The 16464-nt window shown below is 32.9% G+C and overlaps 1 protein-coding gene across 7 annotated transcripts in view; it reads right to left on the minus strand.

Annotated features, from left to right (window-relative positions):
• Positions 1-964: 964 nt before the first annotated feature.
• The window catches only part of NAP1L1 (nucleosome assembly protein 1 like 1), a 30104-nt gene continuing 14604 nt past the window's right edge, over positions 965-16464 (minus strand). For 2 of the 7 annotated variants that reach the window (XM_088800907.1, XM_088800909.1), the window contains 12 exons: positions 9399-9540; positions 9058-9138; positions 8191-8319; positions 7318-7389; positions 6390-6529; positions 5818-5963; positions 5707-5726; positions 3955-4077; positions 3170-3199; positions 2614-2661; positions 1970-2041; positions 1153-1285 (listed from right to left, as the gene is read on the minus strand). In XM_088800907.1, coding sequence (XP_088657033.1) covers positions 2006-2041; positions 2614-2661; positions 3170-3199; positions 3955-4077; positions 5707-5726; positions 5818-5963; positions 6390-6529; positions 7318-7389; positions 8191-8319; positions 9058-9138; positions 9399-9540 — 967 coding nt within the window. In that variant the 3' untranslated portion in view covers positions 1153-1285; positions 1970-2005. Of the gene's footprint in view, positions 1286-1969; positions 2042-2613; positions 2662-2841; positions 2938-3169; positions 3200-3954; positions 4078-5706; positions 5727-5817; positions 5964-6389; positions 6530-7317; positions 7390-8190; positions 8320-9057; positions 9139-9398; positions 9541-15311; positions 15415-16464 lie in introns of those variants that run through there. The other 5 variants (XM_088800904.1, XM_088800905.1, XM_088800906.1 and 2 more) reach the window with 5 other exon arrangements.

Below are 16464 nucleotides of genomic sequence, written 5' to 3' on the forward strand. Positions count from 1 at the left end.
CTACTTTAAGGTCATTAAAAATGGAATTCTATCTTTAGATTAAAAACTTTAGGTACAAAAAAAAAAAATCTGCACAGAATGTCTAATCAAAGCAACCAAAATCATTTTGAAAATGAAGAGGAAAAACATAAGGTGCTTTCATAGCATTTTTTCCCCTGACAAACTATTGCAATTGGTTAAGGATTTCCAGTAGTTAATTAAAATCTCAGGAGCGGAATGGGTAGTACTATAGAAATGGCAAAATATGTTCACATTCCAAGATCTTAATACTAAATTTTCAAAATGGAAGCTCTATTACCTCTAAAAATGAACCTAATGTAATTTCATTAAGTGCAGAAACTCTGTCCTCTAATTACAATCCAATTAGTCCACTCTCACTGTCAAAGCTTTAAGTTCACCACAAAAAATTAACAGTAATTAGCCTGAGGTATTTTAAATGTGGCTCCAGTCTCAAATTTAATGGCATTTTTCCCCTAAAAATGGTCTTATTTCTATTTTAGTCCCATAATCTCTACAATATGTTTGTAACTAAAATACCTAAAAACAATCCTTGGACCTTTTGAAATAGTTGGTTATCCATCTACTTGTATTAAAATAGGAGCCACACAAAGGCCAAGAGTGCTGCCTGACCAGATCCAGAATAAAGTACTTAACTTTTGTTTCCCAGTTTATTTATCAAACCCTGGTATGAATAAAATGCTGAATATCATACTTGTGATGCAAATAGGTCCAAATTGTTAAGGTTGAGAAACATTTCATAAAATTTAACATAATGTGCCTAACACATCTGTGAGGTAGTTAAGTAAACAGTACTACCCATTTTAATACACAGTAAACAGAAGCATGGGTAAATAACATACTTACACTTTAAGCACTAAGAACTGGAATTAACCATAGAGGCCTGGGGCCCTCTCTCATTCTAACCAAAGGAAATAAAACTTAACTATTTTTAATTTTTTTAAAAAAAACAACATTAACATCATTTAAGATTTTGTCTCTCTTTTTTACTTTCTTATTAGGAGATGCAGTACACCTCTTCCAAAGTTGGCACCCTTTTCTTCAACATGGTAAACTGGGTACAATGCTTAATTCAAGCTAGGACTTTGCTTCTACCTGAATTAGTACAAAATTAAGACATTACCTTGTGAGAACTAAAATTATATTTGACATTTTTATTTTAGGCTGCAAAAACAAAAACAAGCAAACAAACAAACAACAAAAAAACTTGAAATACGCTTGTCAAATGATGAAAATTCATCCTTTCCAGGGAAGCAGAAGGTAGACCCTACCACAAAGAAAAGATGCTTAGTTAATGGAGGTTAAATTTAAAAGTACGGTTAAAATAATGAAGCTTAACTTCTGAAAATACTAGGTTTTATTCACCTCTCTGTGGTAACCAGTAACCATACTACTGAGTTAGGGTTCTTTAGTTAACTATATCACCTAAAATACCAAAAATCCATTAACAATCTAAGTCAGTGGGTATGGTCTTACTGGAAATTCTTAACCATATACTTGTCTTGACAAGCTTTGCTTTTGTTTTTTTTAAATGATGAATTGTCTTAGTATAAGCACTGCATTTCTAAAACTAATGAAAGTCAAAGCTAGTGCAAGCAAACAAACTCATTTCATTACCAGCTGAAAAAATACTTTGGTTCTTCAGGAAAAAAATTAGCAAAACAAAAAATCTGTTTCATTTAACCACTGTGTTTATTTTCATAGCTGTAATCTAATAGTTACAGGATAAAAATACTCCAGAAGAACCAAACTATGTAGCAATGAATGAAAATGTGTAAATTTCTACATTCAACATACCTGGCAGAAAAACTAAAGTTAAAATGCTAGTTAGAACAAATTGGTCTTTAAAATATCAATTCCCTTCCTTTAAAAAAAATTCATTACTGAGTCTACCAAGGAAATACAAAAACATAAGGCTGTAAGTAAATAATAGTTGTGTTTAGGCTATTACAGTGCAGGGTATCCTCAAGGCCACATACATCCTGCTTCACTGCTGCTTGCACTCTGCTGGGTTTTGATCCTTCTGTTAAAGGAAAACAACAAGTCAATCTACCTTTTTCTACCTGCTTCAGTTAACTTTTCAATAGTAATTAACTTTATTCAAACATTAGCAAGTCACAAAAATGCTAAAATAAAGCCCAAATTTTACATTGTAGACTGAGACTCCGAGATGGAGAACAGAGGTCGTTGTTCCCAAGCACTCCTGCATTCGGATGATTTAAAAACTGAACTTTGTTTATAAGAAAGGTTGTTTTCTCTCCAAAGGAAAGCTAAGACCACAAGCTGTAATTAAAAATGCTTCTAAAAAACCATTAAAAATGTGCAAGATGATGTGCCATTAAAATAGAATCCTAGGGTTTACTTAGCCTGAAACTATGAAAAACACCAGGTCAGAACCAAAAATGTTTCTTAGAAGAGGTGCACTGAAATTACATGTATGTTGAAATGCCACTGGAAGTTAAAGTATATATAATCTCCAGTCAATGGGCTTATTAAAGACTTTAATGGACAAATATAAAACTGTATATTCAGAAATAGCAACTCTTATTTAAACCTGCCTTAAATTTAATAGAAAGCAGGACTAATTCTGCTCACCTTTGAGTCATAGTCTGGATCATTTTCCTCATCTTCTTCTTCCCCTTCCTATATTAAAGTTCAAAATGCATCCATGAAGTAGGTACACAGTAGCAAGAAATGGCTCACAATGTAGGGAGAATTTAATACAAGTTACTCTATAGGTCAACAGATTTTCATGATTACAGAGTTTGGTGACAATGTAATTTAATCTGAAAGCTTCTAATATGAAAAATTTCCCAACACAACTTGAGACATCCAGACAGCTTTTATTGAAAAGATTTACTGCAGCCAACGTTGAAAAAGTTTACTGCAGCTTTTGACTTCTTCAAAGAGCTGATAACCCTGCAGCAGAACAGAATTATTTGAAATAAAAAAAATGTTCTGAGTTTCGCAATTTATTTATTGAAACCTTATACATACATTGTTTGGCTGTAGAATTCTAAAACCATAATTTTTCCAAAAATGCTTTTATTCCGTATCACAGAATAATGATTATAGCAAAGGAATACATAAGTCATTCAATTTGCTTCTCAATGTGTTAAACAGAATTATTTGCTCATTTGGTAAACATTACCTCATCCGCTTCTTCACCTTCTTCATCATACTAAAAAAAGGAAAAAGGATCAAGTTTGAATGAAGCTAACAAACATTTGAGAACAGCACATCCATCATTGTATCCACTAATATCTAAAAAGAGGAGAAACACTTCCCCTAAGGTGACTGATTATAAGTTAAAACAAGGACAATAGCTGTAGGAATCACTCAGCTTGGTGCCATTATATAAACCTGACAATCTGTAAAATTAGAGCACAGTAAAATTGTGAATAAAGTGTGATCAGACAACCATTAGTGTAAATATTTTACTTGCCTGTACTTATGTGTGGAACACAATGCACAAAAAGGACCTAAAGCCTAACTGAATGATTGCCATTTAGCAGTAAATATCCAAAACATTTGAATTTGAGGGCAGCCTAATTTTACCTTAATCACTACTTAACATTCCTCCGGATGAAAATTCTACGCTTCCTAATAAATATTGTTATTTTAAGCACTGAAAAAGTCCTAAGCATGTTTTATTTGGTCAAAGACAAGAGCATAATAGATCTGTAACAGTAAGCAAACATAGTAAAGTTTCATTAATTTAGAGTAGTCTTCTTATTAGCAGCAAAATAAAAACAAATGAACCCAGAGGACCTATTTATAACAATTCAGGAAAATTACCTACAGGACATCAGTAATTATCTTAATTGCATTATCTGTTTTGCTTCCTAAAAAAATACATATATTCATTAAACCCCTCACCAATTCTGACCATCACACCCTCATCAAATGATTTTATTGTAGGGTTGATTCACTCACATCATCATCATCATCTTCAATCGCTTCTCCAGTAAAGTATAACACTGATCTTGGGATTATACGCTCACGTAAAAAGTGACCAATTTCAAAGTCTGCAGCAAGGATAGCTTCAGCATCATCATCCTATTTAAGAAAAAGAAAAGCACAAAATTTAGTAACTTTATTTATTTTGGTATATGTGAGTCTTGGGTTTAAATCACGAAGAAACTCTCAACTTCACTTTTAACTTCCCATCACTTTTACACTAGCGTACGTGGATGTGATCAAATAGTCATCTACATATGCCCTAGGTTTACAATACAGGTTTTTAATAAAGTTAGCAGGCCAGCGTACAAACTCAGAGAAACTATGGGAAATAAAAATTAGAACTGGTTATTGCTTATTCTTTTTTCTGGCTTAAAAGACATCAAAAAAAAAAAAAAGCAACTGTTGTATGACTGCAGTTTTCCTTTTAAAATATTAGTTACTGAAAACATCAAACAGAGTAACAGAAGAATCGCACGCAGGCTTTTGTAAATAACGTTAAGTATATGACACATAATAAAAGACTACAAGAGGATCATTTCACACTTCCTACAAGAAAGCACCCAACCAGCTGTATAATGCTAAATGAGGAGACAGATTCCTACTGGATAAAGACTAAGCCAATCTAGGATTTCTATTTAACAGCAAAGTACAGCACAGAAAAGCACAGCACAGAAACAGCGTGCTGTTTTATTTTTATTCAAAATAAAAATAACCCCATTTAAGCTATATGACACTAAAAACTGACTAAACATTCCATGAATTCCATCTTTATTTTGATTCATCAACAAAATCTACTAATAAAGCAACAACAAAAACACAAAAAGGGGGATGCAGACTTTAAAGGAAAGAATTCTATTATAATCAAAGGTAGACATATTCTATCAATAACTACTCAAGATTGTTTTGTTACCATCAATATTTGGTAAAAATCTTAAACTCTAACCCATCAGTTGACATAAAATAGTGCAGAACTTAATAAATGCTCATTAAGTAGTTCTTTTGACCTAAAATTCACATGCTGCTTTATTTTCCCCATTTTTGTCCTATAAAAGACATTTTCAGCCAAGAAGTTGTTACTCTTTACAACATACAGAAATACTTGCCTTTTGCAGATCTGGTCTAAGTCTTAGCTAAAACTATTCCAAATCAAAAGTATTCACAAACATCATTTCTAATTCCATATGTGTATAAAACTATTAAAAAACCTGGCCAACAGAAAACCAAATTCAAAACATACCTAGCCTACCCTGCATGGATAGACTTCTTTGAGGTTGTTCCTCATTCCAGGCTGTATGCCAGGCACATCGTAGGTCCTGGCTATATAGCCATATATATAAAACTGTATTTCCATTGGAATAACAAACAGAAAAAGAGTTCTAACTAGAATGTGGTTAGACAAGTTTAGTAAATAACACACATAATTTAATACATTTTATTTTCAATAAGAAAGCGAACTATTGTCTTGAAAACTTGAATCCCTCACAGCAGTACTTGTAAGTCTCAAAAGAAAAGAAAATCTTTAGCTTTCCTTTAGCATTTCCCAGTGGAAGGTCTGAGCATTTTGAATGCAGTAACTTTACAAATGCATAAAGGTCTTCCCCAAGCATTGCACGCCTCAGCACAAAATGCTAGCAGCAATTACCTTACCCCACTCCCCACTTTTGAGAACCAGACCTTTCATTTCATTTATAGTGAACAATTCAACAAATAAACAATTTAGCTTACCAGATCTCCACTCTCAGGAACTGCAAAATTAAGAAGAGAAATTCAAATGAATAAAAAAATTAAACTTTATAATAAAACAATCATCAATACCCACACTAAAACACTATTTACCTTCAGGAGGGGCAAAAAAGTTAAAGAAAGAATCATTGGAAACTGTTTTGGTCACAGTACGAACTGTTCCACGTCCCTTATGTTTCTGCTTCTTTTTAATGGTTTTCAAAGTGACATTCTTCCCCTTTTTCCAATCTATCTGACACCTTCCAAAACAAAGGGGGGGGAAAAAAATCACAATTAACACATTACTTTCCATTTCGAGAAGAACTAAGATTTTTTCTAATTAAATGGTATATTTAATTTCACATTTTAGAGAGCAAAATTGGTTCAAATTTTTCTGGAGCAGTGTAAAGAGAAAATATTTCTAAACACTCTTTTTCTAAATAAATATATTTGCAATTACCACAAACTCACAGCATAATTTAAATGTACATTTCCTTTGGAGACACATCTATCACAGTCTACAGGCCAAGGAGAATTCTAGGAAAATCGATAAGGTCTTCTCAGAAAACATTTTACTCCAACTATGTATATATGTTATCAAGCACACACTAGGAAATACCAACTATCACAAATCCTAAGTAAAACAAAAACATAACATTCTACTATAGTAGTAAAATTAAACTCACCCTGTACAACCCATAATTTCTGGTCCATCAAAAGAAAAGGGATCAGAATCATCTGGTTCTGACCTCATCCTGTATGTCTTTGTCAACACTTCATTTGTGAAATATTCATTGGGTTCAAAGTGAAATTCTAAGACAAAACTCTTTAAAAAAAGTATAAGAACAAATTAAATTCCTACATCATCAATTTTGATGTTTTAGTAAGTAAAGCTTAATCTGTGATGTTTATAAACATAAAATTCTAAGTGATCTATTTTTCCTACTCTGGGAAATGACCAGATAAATCCTAAATTATATTAAAAGCAAAATGAGGCACAAAATAAACGGAATAAAATTCAGCTTACACCACTATTTAGCAACATGTTTTTGAAATAGGTTAGGCACACCTGAATAAAGTGACCAAGTCCCTCTTCCTCACAAAGAGGACTTTAAATCTTACACTAGAACCTGAGTTTGACAGAGAAAAAGCCCAATCTTATTACATGCAAACACACGAAGCTACACCTATAGGATAGCTCTACCCACACTTTACATTATACTGATGGTTCTGGAGAGAAGCTGCTGATCTTTCATGATGGGGAAGTGGGCCCTGAACAGCTTGTTTCATGTAATTCCCAGACACATGCCTTTTAATACAGAATTAAGTATTTTCTTGCTTTTTAAAATTCATTTTTAATTCAGGATGAAGGATAGACTATACTTTGAAAATAGTTATGTTCAGAGGGAGGAAAAGGAATAAATGTTACACCACACTATCAACATCCAAACATTTATTTCCTACCAACAATTAAGAGTACCAAGTATCGGTTTCAATTTCCTTTTACCCCCATCTCTAACACTTGTATGTCACACCTCTTTTTAAAAAGTTCCATTTAATCTACCTGTTAACATCTAACGTTACAAAACTAAAAGTATTACAAAATTCTTTTACCATAGGCTGGCCAGCATCTGAGAACTTCACTTTAATATCTTTCAAGTGCTTCAGAATAGGTTCATCATGTTCCTTCAAATTAAAAAAAATAATTAAAGTAAGTATCTAATATGGCATTTTAGTATTAGTGTTCTGTTATTGGATAATAAACCTTTGGCTGTCTGATATTTTATAGTGAAGTTTTATGTAACAATGAAATCATTATACAGACTGAATGGGCTGACAAATACAGAACCAAATCTAAGAAAGGTATATGTCTGCTTTTAGAAACATTTCCTGACTGTAACTGCCTTTAGCTGCTCTTGTTCCTTTCCTTCTGCCTGATGCTTTCCTACTTTGCTAAAGTAGAAATTCAACAAGCAATCATTGTTTTGAGATAGTTTTTCTTGTTAAACTTCCATCACAAGTACAATGTAGATGGTAGTGACTCAAAAAATGCTTAGGAGAGGCAAAGTTTCCAGAGAAAGTGACAATCATAAAAGAGTTAAAGATATTTATAGTATTCTTTTAAAATGCAAATGTCCCTTGGAATAGTTGTTTCAGACTGAAAAAGTCTTTTGGATAAGACAACTGAAAGTGCTAAGTCTCTGTCATTCTATCTCCACACTAAGCATGTAAAGACAAGGCTATGAGAAAGCACCAGGCAATAATAAGCCATTATCAAAAGGACCATTTCATTACCTAATTTTTGAAAATGAATTATAATTTATTTGATTATATCAATCAAAGCTGCAATTTTCCCTGTACAGATAACAGCTATTTCAAAAGAAAGCAATCATTGTACAAAGGTCAACAATGAAGAGACTAGTCATTACAGAATTTAAATTTCAAAGGTTTACTGGGGTAAACTGGTACTTTAATGAATAATATTACCTGAACCATATCACTGAGCAAGTCAACATTCTTAAAAACAGTCAACCAAAATTCAGGAATTCCCTTGGGGTCTTCTTTTTCTTCATCTTTTTTCTCATCTTCAATCTTGGCCTTTTCTTTCAGCTCCTCCTTGTTAAATGACAGCATACATTATTGAATACCTCGATCAGACCTCTTGATATAATATTATACATGCCCGTAACTTAAATGCAGGGGCAGTTTAGAAACCAACAAACCCTTAATCACTAATTAGGTGGTAAAGGGGTTCAGAAGTTCAGCCCAAATAGTTCTAGTCTAATTGTGCAAACACTGCTGTTATATCCATACCAAATCTTACTTGTGTAAATATTGCTACTATGATACCCGTCCCAAAAAGAACCACTATATGGATGAGCAGTTTTAGGGGGTAAAGAAATTTTAACTTCATGAAAAATAGAGACTTTTAAACATCATAAACAGGAAAAGTGAAAATGTATAAACCCTGTTCAATGCCTCACCCCTTGTTTTATTTTATTACATATTGTATTAATTTAATTACATTAAAATAGCAATTCTGGAGAGACATGTTCATGTAACGAGCACTGGTTTTATGTCACGGCTCTGCCATTTATTAGTTCTGGGCAAGTCACTTAGAAGCTTCCATTTTTTCACTTGAAAAGGGAACAATCCTTTGTATGTCCATCATGAAGTTCAAAGAAATTTATATAACTCTACATACATTAAATACTATAAAAATGTAAGGAAAAGTCAATCTGGATATAGATGATGGTGCCACCAAGTTGAACACTGGCTCATTTGCACTCACTACCCATCTTATAATAAAGAAAATATTTCCAAGGTATAAAACACATTAAAGTTAATACCAACCGAAATTTCATCTTCCTCATCTAGCTTCCATTGACATTCTTCTTCTGTAGGTTCATAAATTGCATTAATGATCTCAAATCGCTAAAATGATTAAAAAAAAAAAAAAAAAAAGCTTGCATGAAAACACTGGCATCCAAGTTAAAAACTAGCCACTTCTCATTAAGAACTCACGGAGATTTAATTAATGCATACCACAACTTGAATTGCTATTACTGACAGTTTCCCCAAATACATCTAATACTGGTAACCACTTTGCTGAGAGGTCTAAAGCAAGTTTATGTTTCCAGAGCTTTATGTTCTCTAATTTTAGATAAATAAAACAAAGTAGTAGAAAGCATTACCTTATCAAATAAAGGCTGATAGAGAACAGCGTACTTTCTTTCAAGATCATGAACTTCCTCATAGAACTTGGCTTCTATGTGTGCACATTTAACTTGAAGGTTTTTGAGAGCATTCACTCGTCTTTTAACTACCCTAGGCAAGCTGAAAGGTTAGAAAGCACGAGTTATATAGCATCACGGTACAAGTCACATTTCATTTATCATATTGAAATTGAAGCATAAAAGTTAGTGAATGATAGGTTTCCTATTTAAAGCAAAAGATAGACAAGTCAAAGTAATTAAAATTCAAGAGATATTAGTACATGGACCTCAGGACTGTAAGAGTTCTAAAGCAGAAATTTAACCAGATACATACAGTGAACTAGTAGGAAAGTATAAATTATATCAACCCAAATTGTCCACTGTACTCAAGTTCAGCTTTGTTCTTATCAGTGCTGGCATCTAAGCTGTAAAATGTAGTCTTATAAAGCGAAGAAGTCATGGAATGATGATTCTAACTCTAAGAACAATAACCTGAATTTTTAAAAAAACATAAATATCTCACCTCTAACCAATTAGTATTAGAGAAAAGGAGGGGAGCATATGTATATTGGCAAAAAGGACAGTACCCTACAGCATTATTTCCTATTTTAGTCTCTAATTTGGAATTTGAAACCATATTAAATAAGAATGTAAAGTTTTATTGAGGGGACTTTTTTTTTTAAACAACAGCTTTATTGAGATATAAATCATATAATACAATTACTATTGGGTATATACTTTTGAAGGGTTATACACATGTAGTCTGTAAGTCCCTTAAAGAATGTTTAAACGTATGAACCCTCTATCAACAAAATATGTTTATACTCAAAATGTACCTAACTTCAGGGAATCTGTGCAACAGATCCAGAATCTAAGTTACAGTTTCCTGCCATAGACAGATGTTGTAAATCAAGTAATTATCTTACTTAAACCAAAACTTAAGCTAATCAGAAGTAAAAAACAAATACCTAAAAGATATCAACCTTTTTATTTCTTACAATTAAAAATAAAAAGCTTAATGTTCTGTCAAGGTCAAATAGCATGGGTTGCAGGCCTCTCCTCCCACCCTCATTTTAAAAAATAACCAACCCTAGAAACTTTAGAACCAAGAAGGAAACTATTTCAATGTACATGTACATACACGTACATACATGTACACATACACAAACACACCACGAGCAACTTCTGAATGAGACTGAAGCTGTCTTTAACTGGGACAGGGTGAGCTACTGCCTGGGGAGGGAACGGGATGGTCAGAGGGGGCAGCAGTGAGGACAGTTTGGAAGAAAGTTGTTTGCGTTCTGTGTTTGCATTGCAACACTCACCCCTGTCCCCTTCACCCTTCGCAAAGCCCAGTGCGTGTTACTAGGGTAACATGAAATAGATGAAAGCTGGACTGGCTCAGAGCCCACACTCACTCCTCTACCCCTCCAATCCAGGTACTATGGATTACCATCAAAGAATACTTTAGTATACTTTAGCCCAGAATTCTTCAGCATACTTTGAATCTGAGGTGACTGGAGCTCTCCTTAGCTTAGACTCATCTTATCCCCTTCTTAAACTCCACAGGACTTCACAAACCCGTCTGATTTTCATTCCTCCCTCAATACTCATTATAGGAGTAACTTGCCCAGTATTCCTGAGCTCTAAGCCAAAATAACTAGAAACTTGAGGAGCACAATTTCTACGACAGAATGAAATACTTATTATCTGAAGTAGCATTATTAGACTAAGACTTTCAGCAGAATGTAAATATATGTAAAGAGATGAGGGAAAAAGAGACAAGACCAAGAAATCTAAAACAGGGTGGGAATATTATGAAAAATACAGTAACTAAAATAACCAACAAACAGGATAAACAAGATAAGGTTAAACTGAATAAAAAGTCCATGAGACTAAAAAGCTTTTCAGAAAGACAGCAGGAAAGACGGACAGAAAAAATGATATGGATGACAAATTTACCAACAGCTGAAAAACAAAGAGAGGTGGATAGCTGAAGAAATGAGAATTTCTTAAAGCAATATGAAAATCCTTACTTGAACCCCAGACATGCTGTGATTTATCTCTATCTAAAAGAAAATTCTAAGAGTTCAACGAAGAAAGCAAATAACCTACAAAAGAAATGGAATCAGACTTCAAAAGAAAACACTATATACAAGAAATGAAGTAAATTTTAAAGATAATTAAGAACTTCGAACTTACAATTTTATAGGCAAATTATTATTCTGATCTGAAGGCAAAATAAAAATTGTATGAGGTATATCAGGCTTCAGAAAGTATGCCAGATACTCATTATACTCCCTAAAAATAATTTTTAAATTAAAAAAAAAAAAATCCACGAGATGCTATATAAAGGTATGGGTGGTCAAACATCTTTGGTAAATTTTACTGTTGTCTTGAAGGAAAGAAACTGGACTAGAGAAGTTCTTTATAAACAATACAGACAGGTAAATTTTAAAAAATCACAATAGGGCTAAATAAATTTAGGTATTAGGTTATAAGTCACTTTACCATAACAACAACAAAAAAGGAATGCATTTACTTTAAAACCAGCTGAAGATAGACAATTCTATCTGCTTAATGGAAAGCAGAGAAGGAAAAAAAAACAAAGTACTATAAATTTAAAAATTAAAGCTGGGGTAGCTATCTTAATAACAGACAAAACAGAATTTATGAGACAACCCAGAACTGATAGAATGACATGGAGAAACAAATAAATTTAGAGATTTAAAAACTTCCCCAGCACTGTTAGATAAAGCAAAAACTCAATCAATAAGCAGAAATAAAGAGAACCTGAACAATACAATTACTAAGCTTGAGCTATTAATTTCTACATATAGCTCTTCACACTTTACACTCACAGAACAGAGTACTAAGGCTACAAAATATACAAATTAATGTTTTTAAAAATTAAATGAACTAAGCATTCACTTAAAGAAAATGGAAAGAGGAATAGAGCAAATACAGATAAGAAAATAATATTAAATCCAGAAGGAAAGCAGCAATAACAAAAAAATATGGAAATGGAAAATCACAAGCTGGTTCTAGAAAACATTAACATTAAGATACCTGGCAAAATTAATGAAGATTCAAAATACAGAATATAAAAGGAAAACAATTGAATTTTTTTAATATCATAAATTGTATATTAATCAATTTGAAACCTAGATAAAATGCACAAATTTTTAAAAGAATATAAAACTCCAAAATTGGCATGAGAGAACTTGAAGAGCTCAATATCCATGTTTAGGGAAAAAAAAAAAAAGGACTGCTGTGAGCAGTTCAATGACCAACTGCCTTAGCCAGGGGGAGCGCAAGGCTCCTAATACCAGCATGGGCCAGGGGGCTGTGTCCTACACAACTAGACAGAAACAGCGGCTTGAACCGCAGTGGGGAGGCAGGAGGAAGAAAGGGGGGGGGGGGGGAGGGAAAAATACCCCAAGACCTTTAGTTCCCAAATCCTAAAGGCCCATGCAAATTTTAAGGTGTTCTAACAACTATTCAAAGAACAGATAATTCCAATCTTAACACAAGTTGTTCCAGAAAACAAGGAAAAAGGTAAAAGCAACCATTCATTTCATTAGGCAGTTGAAATCTTGACTCTAACACCAGGGGATACAATTACCATCCCTGAAAAGATTTTTTAATGTACATATATACATGCACACATGTATATGCTCATTTCACTAATAAATAAGGACCCTGAATAGGTATTAACTACCCAACTCAACCGTGTTAACAACACATCATGATTAAGCTTATTTCAGGAATGCAAGGCTAGTTTGATATCCAATATATGTACTTCCAAAAAAATATATACTTAATAGGTTCAAGAAAATGTCAAAAGACCAACTGAATTGATACAGTAAAAAAGGGTCATAAAAATCATAAACAGACACAAAATTTAATGGAGATTTTATATTTATCCCTAGTTAAGATTGGAAATAAGACAAAAATGCCCACTTTAACACTAATGTTTACATAATACTGGAAGTCCTGGCCAATGTTATAAAGAAAGAAAAGTAAACATGCAGCGTAGTGTAATATGGAAGATGAGAGCTAAAACTGCCATTATTTGCAAATAGGCTCTTTTGCCAATGGGAGAAAAAAACATAACAAATCACTGTTAAGTGTAGTGAGACTTCTGTATACAAAAATCAACTTAAAAAAAGGAAATCAACAGCCTTCCTTCTCTACATCAAGAACAGCTAAGCAGAAACACATTAAAAAATAAAATACCAATCACAATAGCAACACAACTAATGTATTCAGGGATTAACCTAGAATAGATTATGAAGAAACTTTGTAATAAAAGATACAGAATATGATCTGCATAAACATAGTATGGATAATCTAATATCAAAAAGGATTTCTACCATGTTAATCTATATATTCAATGTAATTGCTATCAAAATTTCAGTTTAGAGAACCCCGATAAACATACTGTTAACCATATGTTCAATAACCATCTACAGACAGTTAGGTCAACCATGGGAGGTTGGGGTGGTGAAAAAAAGCAACTCCCCCTCCCAGATATGAAAACATACTATAAAGCCATAGTAATTAAGTGTGACAATGACAAAAGAGACAAAAAGATCAATGAAACAGAAGAGGGCTGCTCAAAGACAAACACAGCTGTTTATAAGAAAATGATATGCAATAAAGGTGGTACCATAAATAAGGAAGAATGAACTATTTAGTGAAGTGTTATAAAAACTAGCTCACTAAAAAAGAAAAAAGAACTGATGCCTATTTACATCAAATACAAAGATGGATTCTAGAGGGATGAAAGACCTAAAGGTGAAAGGTAAAACTAGTCAATAGGAAATGGAGAAGGAACTAGGAAGGACTTAACTTCAAAGAACAAACCATAGGTCAAAAAATTTAATGAAAATAAATTAACAATTTGTTTAATGAAGGATGCTATGGATAAAGTTAATAGAAATGACATAATAGATTATTTACAATGTCTAAAACCGGTAAGGGATTATTAATGCCTAGAATACATAAGAACTTTTGCAAAACAAGAAAAACACAGTAAACTCCAATAGGTAACAGGCAAAGGTTACAAATAAGCATAATCATTATGAAGAAAAGCTCAAAATTCATAAGAAATCAGAAAATACAAATTAAATAAGCCTGCACCTGGTAAAAAAACAAAAAAAAACAAAAAGCTATAAAGCTGAATGATGCCAATTATTGGAAAGGACACATGGATAAAGCACCTCCATGTACTAGATACAGTCATTCTTGAAAGCAAGCTGGAAGTACTTAAGGCTTGCAAACCCGTAACTAGCAATCCCACTGATAAGTACATATCCCAAAGAAATTCTTACAGTTCCTTAACAGGACATGTGCAAGGATGACCATTACAATAGATTTTGTGTTGATGGACTAATCTTGGTGTCCACCCAAGAAAAAAGCATACAATAAAACATGGAGGACACACATCAGAGAGTTAGGCCAACAAGCTAGAAGCTACTAGAGATACATACAGATAGCAACATGAATGGATCTTAAAATCATAAAGCTATGTAAAAAAAATCATAAGCAGAAGATACTTGCATTGTTAATGATTTATATCACCAACGAAATAAATAAGAAATCTGTATTTGTAATTCAGTGCATTTCAAATAAACCTCTAAACAAATCTCAGAAATGGTAAAGCTCAATCTACTTCCCGTGGAGATGAACCAAAATAAATTTTAAAAGACCAACTCTAAATTGGTGGTACGTAGCAAAACTTTCAACTCCAAATAATCCTATACTAGATACTAACAAACATTAGCTTTCCACTATTATATACGTAAGTCGTAGACGGTCTTAAAAATAGACAGACCTGCAATGTTAATTATAGGAAGATAGGTAAGGGCTATGAAAAAGAACTTGTACCTTTCAATGTATCCTGTTGGTGTTTCTACCAGACCATCAAGTCTTTCTTGGAGGGCTGCAAGAATCTGAGGATTTTGCATCATCTGAACAGTCAGCTGACGCGCTTTGAAAGGAAAAAAAAAAAAAAAAAAAAAAAAGGGCATCGAAAGAAGGATTTTATGAAAATACATTATGCTTTTTTAAAAGGACAATCCAATCTTGAGGTTTTCCTGACTAGTCCATAAATGACTTGTATGAGTAGAGACGAGCAGCAAGCTAAAGAAAATTCTCTAGGAAAACCCAATGTACAGGATAAGTTCAGATTCCTAATGATCTCTAATGCATGCCATTTCCACAACTATCAAGATCTTTCCTCTTCCTACTATCTCGTTTCACTTATCTTGCATTTTGGGAAGCTCAAAGCTTCACCCAAATGCCTATCTATGACTCTTGACAATCCTTTGAAGGCAGACAATGCATTCAGAAAACTGCAAATATGGTTTCAAGTTTGGAAGACAATGGAATGAGTGACCTGAATGTTTACTTGGTGATTGTATAATGTGCCTGTGTATCTCAATAGGGAAAATAAAAGCTGAAATAGTCAAAGGTTATAACCAAAGCCAAACAAAAACTGATTATTAATGGTGTCTAAAAATTACACTCACTCCAAAAATAGGCTTGATTTAAGCAAAACAAATTATTATGTCATCTTATCTTCAACAGACATTACACAAAATTGCCATTTAATTTTCCCAGTTGTTTTAAAGTTCAATTTACTTCTAATACTAATTTGATTACTAGATGATGTGCAGTTGTAGCAACAAACATGCCTTTAGAAATATCAATATTGGCCACTAAGGATACAGTCTTTACCCTTTAGGAAAATGTCCCAAGATGAAAGCTAAATCTAGAAGTTCAGTAGTCTTTTAACAATTACTGTATTTTGCCATGTATAATGCGCACCCACGTTTTTGGCCCAAACTTTCTTTGGTTTTAATTTCTTAATTCAAAATTTACATTTAGATACTTGTTTTTTTGTATTATAAAGGAATTTCATCATTTTTAAAAACATATTATGTTACAAGAAATTTCATGTAACAAATATTTACAAAACACAAGAGCGGATACAAGATATAAGAAATTTTATGTACCGGTAACAAATTTACGATCTTTA

The sequence above is a fragment of the Rhinolophus sinicus genome, chromosome 1 (assembly GCF_057876585.1).
Source record: "Rhinolophus sinicus isolate RSI-liver-muscle chromosome 1, RSI-T2T, whole genome shotgun sequence".
Classification (NCBI taxonomy): domain Eukaryota; kingdom Metazoa; phylum Chordata; class Mammalia; order Chiroptera; family Rhinolophidae; genus Rhinolophus; species Rhinolophus sinicus.